Consider the following 12,548-nt stretch of genomic DNA (forward strand, 5'->3'; position numbering starts at 1 on the left):
AAACATGCCTGCACAGGGAGGAAATAGAAAGTTCAGCGGCCTGCTCGAGGAAAGTGTTTGCAAGGGGAGAGGGGACTGTACATAATTAATGCTCAACCTCGTTGCCTTAGATACAATGAAAGCAGCGTTGACTTAAAGTTCATCTGGTTTCTTTATTGGGATGTCTGGGTGGCGCTGAACTCGCTGGAAGAGACTGCTTTGATTTTTGAGTGGTTAGCTCATATGCGCCTGGTTTTAAAATTAGACAAACCTGCTCTGGTCGGACTGCTCTGGATGGAACACTGTATTTTCCCCTTCAATGCTGAGTTTAAGTCAAGCTTTCTCCGACCACTAATTACTGACTGAGCTGCTGGAATCAGTAGCTGTGTTTTCACTCATTTTTTGTTGATTTGGACCCAAACTAAACCTTTCTACGAGAGTCCTCTGAGAATTCCCAAATTAGCTCTTTTATGGTCTTGTTTGTAGACCCTAATGAGCCATAAGATTTTTTTGTCTCTCTCCTGTTGCCACCTTTAAGAATTTCCACGGAGATAATCAGTTCAGCTTTGGAAAACATCTTTAAGTAATTATAAACACTGAGGACTAAATATCAGTTCCTCATCTGTTATGGTTTCTATATCCCACAACGTTTGAAAGTTCTGAACCAAATAGTATCCTTGCTGAAGGACATGCGTTTTTGTCAAATGACCAGACCAAATATGGTGGGAGTTAACTTGATGATGTCATAAAAACGGCTGCTTTTTTTCTTCTTTTTCTTTTTTTTTTAGGTACACGCATTACGTCACTTCTCATAAACAGGTTAAGTTGTTTTGTAGCAATGTAAACACAGTACATCATTTGTAAAAGGACAAAGGGCAGGCATATCACCTTCTAAACAGTTAAAGTGAAGAGTACTTCATCTGGAAGTATCACTTTCTGGAACATGGCAACCAAATGAGTGTGTTTTGCCACAAAGTCATCTTCAGAATTATGCAATATGATAGTGTAAGAGGCCAAAAACGCAGAGAATTCCTGAGGAAATTCCAATGAGACAAGAAAAAATGGGTGGTTTTTCAATGAACATAAAAAGCATGCAACACTTATCGAAATCCTGTGGGTCTGGAACCCTTTGTGGTACTTAAACTACACTCAAGGAATGTGTTGTTTCAATGTACACATCCAGACAGCCAAGGCAGACACATATTCTGCTTATATAGCATCTCCTTATACAAGATCTCTGAGATCTCCCTGCAATACAAACGGACTTAAAATTGTCTAGGGACACGCAGAAGGCATGAGCCATCGTGGGATGGATGCACAGGAAACGATTGTTCATTCAAAAGACGGGTTGGAGGGGGCGGATTGGTCTGTTTGCGTGGCCGTCTCTCTGAATCACAAACCTGCTCGTGAGCTGCATTCTTTCTGTCAGCTCCCCTCACACGGTCACCCTCGCAAACACAAATCACCCCCGACGCCTCGGGCCAACTGGAATACACACGCCGGCACACCGGCACAAATCAAGACAACTCTGCCAGTAGCCACACATTCAATTCACAGATCTGAAATTCTCCACATTCTCTAGCGACACAGGCACTGGTCCTACAAGTCAGACGGTAAACACTGCTCTGAACATGTCTGACTGCAGCTGTATAGTAAGAGCAGACATCTATTAAAGATCACTAGGGAAAGTCAGCCAGTTCCCAGTATTTTAGTCGACACCGTCACACACAGGGGATAATCTATGGGTTAGTATTACACAAGCTAATGACTCCAGAGGGGAGCAGTCAAAGCCCGAGTTATCTTTCTCGTGCTGCTAAAGCAATAACTCATCTATCCATGTCTGTATCCATCTGTGTTGATGTTTCCTTGTCTTTCTCTTCCCAGTTACACAACACAACAGCTTAGCTTTTCGTAACTGGAACAGATATCCAACAGTCAATACATCCAGACAGAATGATGACATCTCATTCTGTTCTTTTCCCCTCTAAAACCCATCACTGACGTGAGAGAAGTTGTGTAACTCTGACTTTTACAACACACCGTTTAGGGAGAGGCTGGACACTGAGATGAAAGAGGATCTACACATTGGCTAAATCTAAAGGCTTCCTTTGACATTTATGAGGGACTTAAAACACACTACTTCTGTAGTTCCACACCAGTTTTGTTATTGTAGTTTTTGCAGTAGCCTATTAGGTTTTGGGTGTCAGTAATTCAAGACAAATGAACGTTTCCTCAAAATGATACCAATGTCCAATAAAGTTATGATGTATTGGGGAGGATGAAGTATGAAGTAATTAATAAAAATGATCTCTTTCACTGATTAAAATGCAGGCTATTGTTTTCACACCGTAAAGATTATTTAAGGAAACAAATGGAATGAGATTTCTAGTATAAACAATGATCATGTCAGAGTGCACTGGCACTGAAATTAAACCATTTTAAATGAGTGCCTTTATCTTTCAAGACCACTGAAGAGGGAGATCACTTTCCAACTCATATCCAAGCAGAAACGGACAAGAGTAAAACTAGACAATTTCACATGGCCAACAAGGCTGATCAACATATCATAAGAGCTGACACAGAAACCATTTTTACAGCAGACAACAGGCTAAACCCCGAGTTTAGAACTGTTTTCAATAACATGCCTTGAATAATTCGGAGGAAGAAAGGACGTGTTACATTTTGTACGGGGCTGGAAACATTAAACACTTTTCGTGAATAATTGAATGGCTACTTGGGTTTAGAGGAGCCAAATGAAACAGCAAGGTTGGTGAAAAATATTAAGTGAACGCCTGTCACATGCGACCAAAGCGCACAGTCAATATACTGATAGCGACAACAAGCCGTGGGTAGCCTACTTACTTCATATTCCTCTATCGTCTTTCAATTTTCCAGGTAGCCTGATATGAGTTACGCGGCACCTCACTCCTAGTTGATTGCAGAATACCTGTAGTAAACAAGAGTAAAGGAGCCAGCAAATATCACCGTGACTTCAGGTGGACACTGTAGCCTTCCAGTACAGTCAAATCCGTCTGTCACTTTCGTGTGAAGGCATGTTTCGGAGGGAGCTCACCATTGAACGTCTGGCTTGTTTTTGAAGGCGGTGCTCAAAAGCACATCTTCCAATGGGAAGTACGCCGACTGAGCCTTTGACAGCGACGCACACGTCCTGTGTATTGTTTTCACAGTTGATATTTTAAATCAAAATAAATAGACATCGTCTATGAGCAACGATTAAAAAAAAAAAAAAAAAAACTCGCTAATAGTGCTCCAATTCCTCAAGAATAATCATGTGGATTCCAATGGCGTGCGGGTAAACGAACTTCACTGGAAAGACTGCCTGAGCCTAGGTGGCACATGGATGCAGTGATACGAAAATGTGCGGTGGGGCATAAAAATATCTGCAGCTGCTCTGCATATCACTGCACTGATTTTTAAAAACGGTCGGTCATGTGAATACAGCTGCGCATGTAGCCTAGTCAAATGCAAGACGAGCAGTAAAGAGAATTCTTGATGGGTTTTTTTTCCTTCTTTTTTTTCTTTTTACAGTGGTCTATAATTTCGCTGTCGAGATTGGCAAGTGATGAACTATTTAGGATAGCTCGAAAGGGAATGTTTCGATTAGGGTATACGGTACTTCATTACTTCATTAATAGGCCTAGGCCTACTTCATTATGGGCTATAGGCTATCATCAATTGATGACGCTCGCCTTCAAACATGTTCTTTCCCTCAAGGTGGGCTATGAGAACTATGCTTTGAACAACTTACTGTATAAGCTACTGTATCAGTGAGCATTTTAACGTAGCTCTTTGCCTAATAGGCTACGTTTAGGGGTAGACCCAGGTAAATGTTCTCTCCACTTGGGTAAACTGATTTAGTTACAGTTGACATGTCCAGGCAGTTCCAATGGGAACAATGATATACTGCTGTCGTCCGACTTCTGGCTCCCATACTTACAATACAAACGGCAGATGATCGACAACTCCTCATATATCAATGACAGGATTCTAACAATATGAATGCCAGGGTTGTGCCTGAGCTACCAACAGGCATTCGACCTTTGGACAAGGGTGACATGACAGTTTGTTTATGTAGGGTACTATTGCTGCAGTCAACTTTAAGTCAGCTTGATATCCTGAGCCGCAAGATTAATGTTGAATGGAGGATACGCACTAAAACTATGAATAGGCTAGGAGGACCCCAGATAAGCTGCATCATATCTAACTTTGTCTGGGGTCTTTGAGTGAGGGTAAAATGATATATAATTTTATGTAAACAGCGCCACTCTGCGGTCACCTTGATGTAATGTGACGATGGCAAGATAGTTCAAATATCCAACAATTCTGCAGCAGAGCATAGCCTACCACCAAAAAAAGTAGTGTTAGACTACGCTATATTAATTGTGATGTCTTTTATTTTCCCGTTGTATTGAATTAAAATCATAGATTTTAATAAAGATCATAAATTAAAGGTCGTTCAATGAATGAGGTTAGCCTTGCAGTCCAATACGCACCTGTTTAAAAAGACCGAAGCACTCTTTGCGCCGATTGTAATGTCTAACGCCAACCATATCAGTCCATCATATTAGTCCAAAACACATTAAGACAGAGGCATCCGTACAAAGTCAACACAATGTATGACTACCGCAATGATACCCAAATCACTATCGCAGGTCTGCCACGTGATGGCGCGCTCGGACCATGAGTGGTAGCCGATGTGCCTAGACATTGTTACGCAAATTACGAAAAAAAAAAAACTCTGTTTAGTAGCCTGTGTCTCTCCCCATACATTTCGGAAAGGTTATGAACTTGCAAGGGAAAGTTAAATAACAACACTAACCAAAACTGGTTTTGAAGTCTTTTATTGAAGAGACAGGATTAGTCTTACGACACCAACATTATTTAGAATTTATAGTCCAGGCTACCACTGTCTGGCATATTCAGTGGAAGTCTGAAGTACTGAGCCGGACTGAGGTGAATGCGTAATTCTTTGAATAGATCATTATTAGTAATGGTAGGCCATGAAGGTAACTGAACATTCTCAATGTTATTAAATCTTCACAAGATCTGCTTTTTTAGTTCCAGCCTTGTTTTTTCTATATAAACATTGTTTATATATATTTACAAAAAGAAAAAGAAAAAGAAAAGAAAAAAAAACGTTGCCAGCAAAAAGACCTTCCAATTATTATTGCTGTTTCATCGCTGTCCTCCCTGTCCTGATGGCATGTGGCCAAGAGTGGCACAGCTGGCTTCCTTCGCGGTGCCACATGACAGTGCTGCTCTGCTTAGGTCCATTGCACGGCGCATACGGAGGCTGTGGACTTAGAGAACTGGCTCATTCAGTGCACAGAGTAGCTTAACACTGCGACGAGATGATGCTCTTTTTCGTCTTCAGCCTGTGTCTGTCTGTCGGAAATGGCATTCTACCAGATATGCCAACAACCGTGGATTCGGACGTGAACTGCACACTCCAGGCAAATGTATCCCAAGGTCACGCAACCTTAAATGATGTGTTTAAGGAGGTGGAGGAACTGATGGAAGATACGCAGCACAAATTGGAAGACGCGGTGCACCAGGTTGGTCTTTCTCCCTTTTAACCTACTTGAACAGATGAGCATTGACAAGCCCATTTCTCTGTAAGATAGCACAGGTTCTATTTACTGACCCCATCTTTGCCAAAAATCTTTCCAATGTATAACTATAACTATAACTATAACTATAACTATAGGTAATGTTATCAGGCATAGTAAATTCTGCAATAATGGGGATGGATGTGTTACTGAAGATATCCTCTATCTTGATCATTGTAAAGTTGAAGGATGTTGCATTGTTTTTATTATTATTATTATTATTATTATTATCATCATCATCATTAATCTGTCATTCAGATAGACAATGAGAGTGCCAAGTCCAGCTCATACCCACAGGATTACCATCATGAAAATATCTCAGAGAGTGTGCCCGCAAATCAGTCCCATCACCTTCTTCAGCAGGCTGAGAAGGTAGGCCCTCACCTCACATCCTCTTCCTCTGGGGAACTCTGTTATGGGGCTACTATAATAGTTTCCAGATGTGAAGCAGTTGTGGTAATATAATTTCATATAAATATATATGTTTTTCTAGCCCTTGATCATTGGTCAGTTCTGTATGTGTGTCTGTAAAGTGTTCCTGATTGAATCTGTTTGCTCGCTCAGGTGTCTGATAACACTACGGCCCAGACTCGTGCAGTCCAGACCATCAAAGAATATTATGTTAATCATGTGAGTGATTCTTGATATACTCTTTTCTTCTTTGCTTAGACTGAGCTAGAAACATGTTTTTGGGAAGTCATCCTACACCACGAAAAAGGATTCATAAACAACCCTAGTACTGTTCTTCTCTCGATTATGCTATGGAGGTCTCTCTGAGATGGTGGTGTCTGTGTACGTTCCACCACGGAACAGAATGGAATGGAACATTATCTGTGTTCCATTACGTTCTCCTCACCTGCACTGTCACGCAAACACAGAACATGCAATACGCTGAGATAGACGGCGAATTCTCTCTCATACAGATGTGAGCTCTAGTCTCGAGAGGTCTTCATGCCACCACCCTGTCCTTCAGGACTTGTGTCTGTGTTGTCAGCACACGGATGAGACTGCTAACTGCTCACACAGGACTTACATTCAGTGCTTGAGGCCAGGTATACTGAAGTACTGAGGCCAGGTATACTGAAGTACTGAGGCCGACTGGCAGACACAGGTAGTGCCCGAAGGAACGTCATTCGGAGTAATGAAAACTGTTGGGAGTGTTGGGAAATTGATGGCGTCGTTGATGACAATGTACTGGTAAACAATGTGTTTGAATGTTTGAGTGAAGCAAGTGAAGGTCAGCAGTGCCTGTAATTCAGTGGTTTCATTGATGTTGAGCAGTGACAGCTCTGAAGTTCTTTTTGGCCCAGATTTATATGTGGGGAGGTTTCCTCTCTGTCCTGATCCAGGAATATTTATGAAGTAAAACGACAAAAAGGGGAAACTGCATATTTTCTTTACATTTCTTGGGGATGTATAGCCTTTTTGTCTCCGATTTGGGCCAGTGTTTATAGGGTCACTAATGGTTCAGATAAATATTGTTGAGATCATATAGCAGCTCCGGACACATAAGGGCCAAGTTTGGAGTCCCAGACTGTTGAGAGGCCTCTGTGTTGCTCTTCTATAGGCTATACAGTACGTGACAGCTCTACGCTTTTGCTATGCAATATATTTCATTCATAATGTCAGCATTGTGTTGAAATACTTTATGTTATAAAGCTGTGCGTAACACACTCCGCTTTAGACTGGGCAGATGTTTCTTATTACAAAACCACAGATACGGTCAGTATGGGATCATAGCTCTCAATTGAAAAACCGAGCATCACAGGTCGGGTCAGCCAAAACGGAGATAGCAGACAGCTAATGGGAACACATAATGGCTGTGGAATGCTGAGAGGGTGCATAGATAGCATAAAACACTCCAGTCTACAGCGCAATAGCTGAAGACAGGCGTACTATCTGTGGATGAATGGTTAAGCTCAGCACTAAATCAATTATACAACACCTATTTGTGAACAAAAATGTTGATTCCTTGGTAGTCACAGTGTAGATTGCATCCATCTTTCCGAAAGGGTGGTCTAGATTAATCTTTGCATGCGGACAGTGCTGGATCCTGATGCAAACGTCCTGATACAAACTGACCTTCTCCATGTCTGAAATGCCCTGAGACCGTCCTCACCCCTCCCCTCTCTCCCGCAGGAGTGCATCATCGATGAGGACTGTGAGAAGGGCACCTACTGCCTCTACGAGCCTCACCACTCCCAGTGCCTGCCCTGCAAGGAAGTGGACAGGGTAGGCCACTCAATTAATAGCCACAGTGATGAAGCACTGCGGCCTTCGCGCCGGTGCTAAAAAGTAGGCAACCTATTAAGGAGGGGTTCCAGACGTCATCCAAAACAGAATATTTTTAGACGATGTGGGGCAATGCAGTGTTATTTTACCAGCCTGCACATCTGTGCAATGTGATTTCCCATGAACAAATCAGTAAAAGATGCCTTTCAAGGAGCATAACTAGTATTTAATAGATGTGCAAGAGTTTTACATGGCATTTATGGATTGGTAATGTTAATATAATCCTTTTGAAATGCACCACACAATAATACTGGGCATAGCAATAAGGGTGTAGAGAAAGAGAGGGCTTTCCCATCTCTGTAGAGGCTGTTACTAGAAACAGACACATACTGTAGCCCAAAAGGCCTTCGCTACCCAGCATTGTAACGATATGATGCAACTCTGACTGCATTGTGCCTGCATTGCAGTGTAGCCACAAGTGCAAGTGTAATCAGATATGAGCAGTGTGTGCTTTCCTCCTCTGACTTTAACGTCAGAGTGCAGGGCTGGCTAAATATGAGCACCCCTGTGTTTCTCCTGACTCACTGAGGAGAGGAGGATCCAGATGAGAGAGGGGGCGAGAGAGTGGAGCGGAGCAGAGCAGAGTTTCAGCAGATGCGAGCCCCTGCAGTAGGCTACCGTGGGCGAGGGTGGGGTGGGCAAAACATGACAGTCAGAGCACACTGGAAATACTGGCAGTGGCACAAGTCCAAAACTGACTGTGTGTGTGTCAGTGTGTGTGTGTGTGTGTGTGTTTGCCTGCAATATTAAGAATGCATGAGGTTGACCAAGTCTGTAAGCACTCCAAGTTTCTCACAAACACACTGTGTCATGAAGCTGAAGACGGGCATTAAGTCATTTTTTTCAGGGTGGAAATATACAGGATACACCACGCCATGCAAAGTAAACTGTTCATGGCATTAACATGGCGTGTGTGTAAGCCTAATGTTGTGCTCATTAAAAATATTCACTGCTGGTGTTTTGTGTTCATGTGGTGGGCAGTCGTGTAGTAAGGACGAGGAGTGCTGCTCGGGGAACATGTGCATCTGGGGCCAGTGCTCTGTAAACGCCACCAAAGGAGAGAGGGGGAGCATCTGCCAACACCAGAGCGACTGCAACCCTGACCTGTGCTGTGCTTTCCATAAAGGTGAGTGTGTCTGTCTGTCTCTCTCTCTCTCTCCTCTGTGTCCTGCCAAGAGCTGGAATGTGATGCTTCATACCCAGACAGTGAAATGCATCCAGTGGAACTAGTCTGCCTGCTTGTGAATTTCATTTCAAATGTCTACCGTCTACTATTTGAAAGTCATTACGGTACCATATGTTTAGCATCAAACATTTGCTTTGAATTTATTTTGTCCTGCTTTTATTTGACTTTGGTTTGAACATTAAAAACCACTGTTTAATTACCTTTGGGGCAAATATATAGAGAATATTAAATGTGGTCTTGTGAACTCTAAAGTTTGAACCAAACACGACCACGGAGGTCCTCTCTCAAGAGAACGGCTCATTCTGAAGCCAATTTATCGTTGTGCTCCTTCTGTCGACCCCCTTCAACAGCCCTGCTCTTCCCTGTGTGCAACTCCAAGCCAATCGAGCGTGAGCGCTGTTACAGCTCCACCAATCACCTGATGGAGCTCCTGTCCTGGGACATGGAAGGGGAGGGTCCAAGGGAGCACTGTCCCTGTGCTGGGGAGCTTCAGTGCCAACACATGGGGTATGAGGTCACTGACACGGTCATTAAAGAGAACAGCTTGACTGACAGGGATATTCAGTGGATGTCATAAATGAACTGGTAGTCTTAATAGCTGTGATAAATCACAGCCAAGTGATATTTATGCAAAACATGTAAATTAGGTTTTAGTGTCTGCTCTTTGCTACCCATGTTATTACAGCATATTCAAGCTTTCAAAGTACATTATCTTCAGTTTATGGCAGTCTGCTGTCTGAGCCAGTGTCGTGAGTGACCCAGAAAGGCTGTCCTGGATTTACTGATCTAGCGCATGTAGTGACTTTGTGGTATATTCCCTTTTGAGTGTACTGTATGCGTCTTCTCCATGCCAGGCGGGGCTCCATGTGCCTACAGCCTCAGAACTCCAGTGAGGAGGAGCTGACCGACACCCTCTACTCGGAGATCGACTACATCATCTGAAAGTCCACAGCTCAACATGGAGGGGCAACCAAACGCACATGTAGACAATCCAGTGGTGGGCTCTTGGTAGGTTAGCGTCCAAAACAACAAGGGCATCATATTTGTCATTCCAGCATCACAGTCTTCAGTAGTTAAACAAAGCCCATTCAGATGGAACATAACCCAGCTCTAACCCAAGGCTCAACACATAAGACCATCATGCCACAAGTCCAGACCTTTCTACTGCAATGGGCTAAGCATTTAACTAACGCTGTAGGTGTTTTGCACAGTATATGTACCGTTATTAACAATGAGTTAATTTCAACATACTCAGCCAGGAGCCTTAATAAGATGCCTGAGAGTTACACATTGTGTAATTGTATTTATCAGAATACCATGTAGTACTAGCAAGATGTATTTATTTATTGTAAATTTAAGGTAACTTGCTTAAATTAAAATGGCAAATATCATCATTAGCAGTCCAAGAGCATAAATGTTGATCAGTTTTCAGTTGGTTTCCCAAAGACCAAAGTCTCACTGTACCTCAGTCACAGTTAAGCTAAAGACAATAAAGAGTTACTATCCGTGTTCCCTTGGATTCTCTTGATTTTGTTGCATGAATAAATGAAAACTGTAAGCAATGAAAAGCCATTCCAGAGTAAAGGGAGTTCAAAGGTGTGCAAGAAGCGTTTGTTGTGAAACGCAGAGAAGTCTCTAAAAAGCCTGTAACTCCAAAGGTATGATCAAAAGTCTGAAACTGAAAGTTTCTTCAGAATTGCCATGCACAGCACAGAACAGTTTCTTTGTGTTAAACAGGTGTAGTTTTAAAACAGTGACTAAGACAAAGAAACTAGACACATACATTGTCTTCATCATACCTTTACAATTACATTGTTATTGTGGGACTAATTTCAAATGTTGACCTTAGAGACAAATTCCACCTTCAGGGACTTGATCTAATATTGCTTAAGATCGAAGGTGGCACTCAAAATGAAAACGAGAATGGAAAGATGCAGTTTAACTCCCAAAAAGCTCAGACCTACGACAGCACAAGCTATAAAGGTGACGTATGAACAAAATAAACAAAACAAAAATGGGAAATTTATTGTCTCTTTATTTCTGTATTGGCATGTCTACTGTGAACAGCTTGTGGCAGCACAAGGAGCCTGGTGTAATTGCCATGGTTCTGTGGTGATGCGGTACCAGGCTTGGGGATTTGTGTGTGTGTGTGTGTGTGTGTGTGTGTGTGTGTGTGTGTGTGTGTTTGTGTTTATGTGTTTATGTGTGTGTGTGCGTCCCACTCAGTCTGCTTTTCAGTCTACATCAAGCAGCAGCGGTCAGCCTAGTTAAACCCCTCAAGCTCTGGTTACCTGCACAACCCACTCAAGTATCCCCCCCCACCCCAACCCCACCCCATCTCCAAACCCACTCACACCCCAACCAAGGCTCCGCTCACATCGTGCACAAATAAAAAGAAAAAAACACATCATAATCTAAACGAACAAAAGGTTAAATACAAACCGAAAAAATTAAAACGTGTGCCAGAGGTCACTCACAAGACCTAACATCATCATTAAGTCTGGGGTGAGAATAATTTACATTTAAAAAAAAAAAAGGCAAAACAAAAACAAAACAAAAAAAAATAGATAAATGGTGCTCTCTACTTGGTTTGTGTGTCTATCCCTGGAGGCTAGGCAGACTAATATGTACCAGTATGGAGCAGTCCCGCCCCCCCCTCCCCCTCAAGGAGGACTAATTGTTCCGTTCAGTCAGAGAAGCATTCCAATCTGAAGCCCAGAAAGCCTGAGGTGGTCGCACAGTTCTGCCAGGCGATGGAGGGACATATCACCTCCCACATATGAAGGGAGAGCAAAGAAGAGAGGGAAGGGGAAAAAAAACAGACAATCAAATGTACAGAGAAAACAGCAAACCTCAACAGCCATAAGGGGGTTGGGGTGGGAGGGAGGAAAGCAGTTCACTTACTATCGCTTGTATAGTTGAATGATGAAACAAAAACAAAACAAAAAAGAAAATGATTCGATCAGTCAACAATTTTACACGTCAGCATCAAACTATGATTGGAGTCTGCAGAAGACATTAGAGAAATGGAAGAGGACTAGACTGTGGCTTCACAGGGGCATAGGTGGATGATGATCATTTCCAATAGTCACTTTGGAGCTCCAATGAGAAAACAAAAAAAAGTGCACATATGAACAGGGAGGGCTCCCATCAAAACACTCCCCATGAGAGAGAGACAGAGAGAAAGAGAGAGAGAGAGAGAGAGAGAGAGAGAGAGAGAGAGAATGTTTGTTCAGAGACAAAAAAGGCATGAGGGAGAAAAAAGAAAAAAAGAATGAAAGTAGTAGACAGACAAAAAAGCATTGATGAGAACAAAGAGAGAGAGAGAGCAGAGAGGAGAATCAGATCGAGAGGGAAAGCGTGAGAGAGAGAAAGAGCGTGAGAGAGAGAGAGAGAGAAAGAGATAATCTCTTTCTGAGCCTCTCTGTTCCACCTGTGCACCTCCCTCTGGACCTGATGAT

General features: G+C 42.6%; 2 protein-coding genes across 3 annotated transcripts in view; one reads left to right on the top strand and one right to left on the bottom strand.

Annotated features, from left to right (window-relative positions):
* mical2a (microtubule associated monooxygenase, calponin and LIM domain containing 2a) overlaps positions 1 to 3,123 on the bottom strand; it is a 37,826-nt gene extending 34,703 nt beyond the window's left edge. The window contains exons 1-2 of one of the 2 annotated variants that reach the window (XM_062549093.1): positions 3,053 to 3,123; positions 2,842 to 2,926 (exon numbers count right to left, since the gene is read on the bottom strand). The gene's annotated coding sequence lies outside the window, so the exon portion shown is untranslated. Of the gene's footprint in view, positions 1 to 2,841; positions 3,030 to 3,052 lie in introns of those variants that run through there. The other variant, XM_062549094.1, reaches the window with a different exon arrangement.
* A 2,106-nt stretch (positions 3,124 to 5,229) lies between these two features.
* dkk3a (dickkopf WNT signaling pathway inhibitor 3a) lies at positions 5,230 to 10,596 on the top strand. Its single transcript, XM_062549095.1, has 7 exons — positions 5,230 to 5,555; positions 5,868 to 5,981; positions 6,174 to 6,239; positions 7,749 to 7,841; positions 8,883 to 9,027; positions 9,438 to 9,594; positions 9,942 to 10,596. The coding sequence occupies exons 1-7, from the start codon at positions 5,352 to 5,354 to the stop codon at positions 10,027 to 10,029; spliced, it is 867 nt and encodes a 288-aa protein (XP_062405079.1). The 5' UTR covers positions 5,230 to 5,351; the 3' UTR covers positions 10,030 to 10,596.
* Positions 10,597 to 12,548: the final 1,952 nt, after the last annotated feature.

The sequence above is a fragment of the Sardina pilchardus genome, chromosome 11, assembly GCF_963854185.1.
Source record: "Sardina pilchardus chromosome 11, fSarPil1.1, whole genome shotgun sequence".
Taxonomy (NCBI): Eukaryota; Metazoa; Chordata; class Actinopteri; order Clupeiformes; family Clupeidae; genus Sardina; species Sardina pilchardus.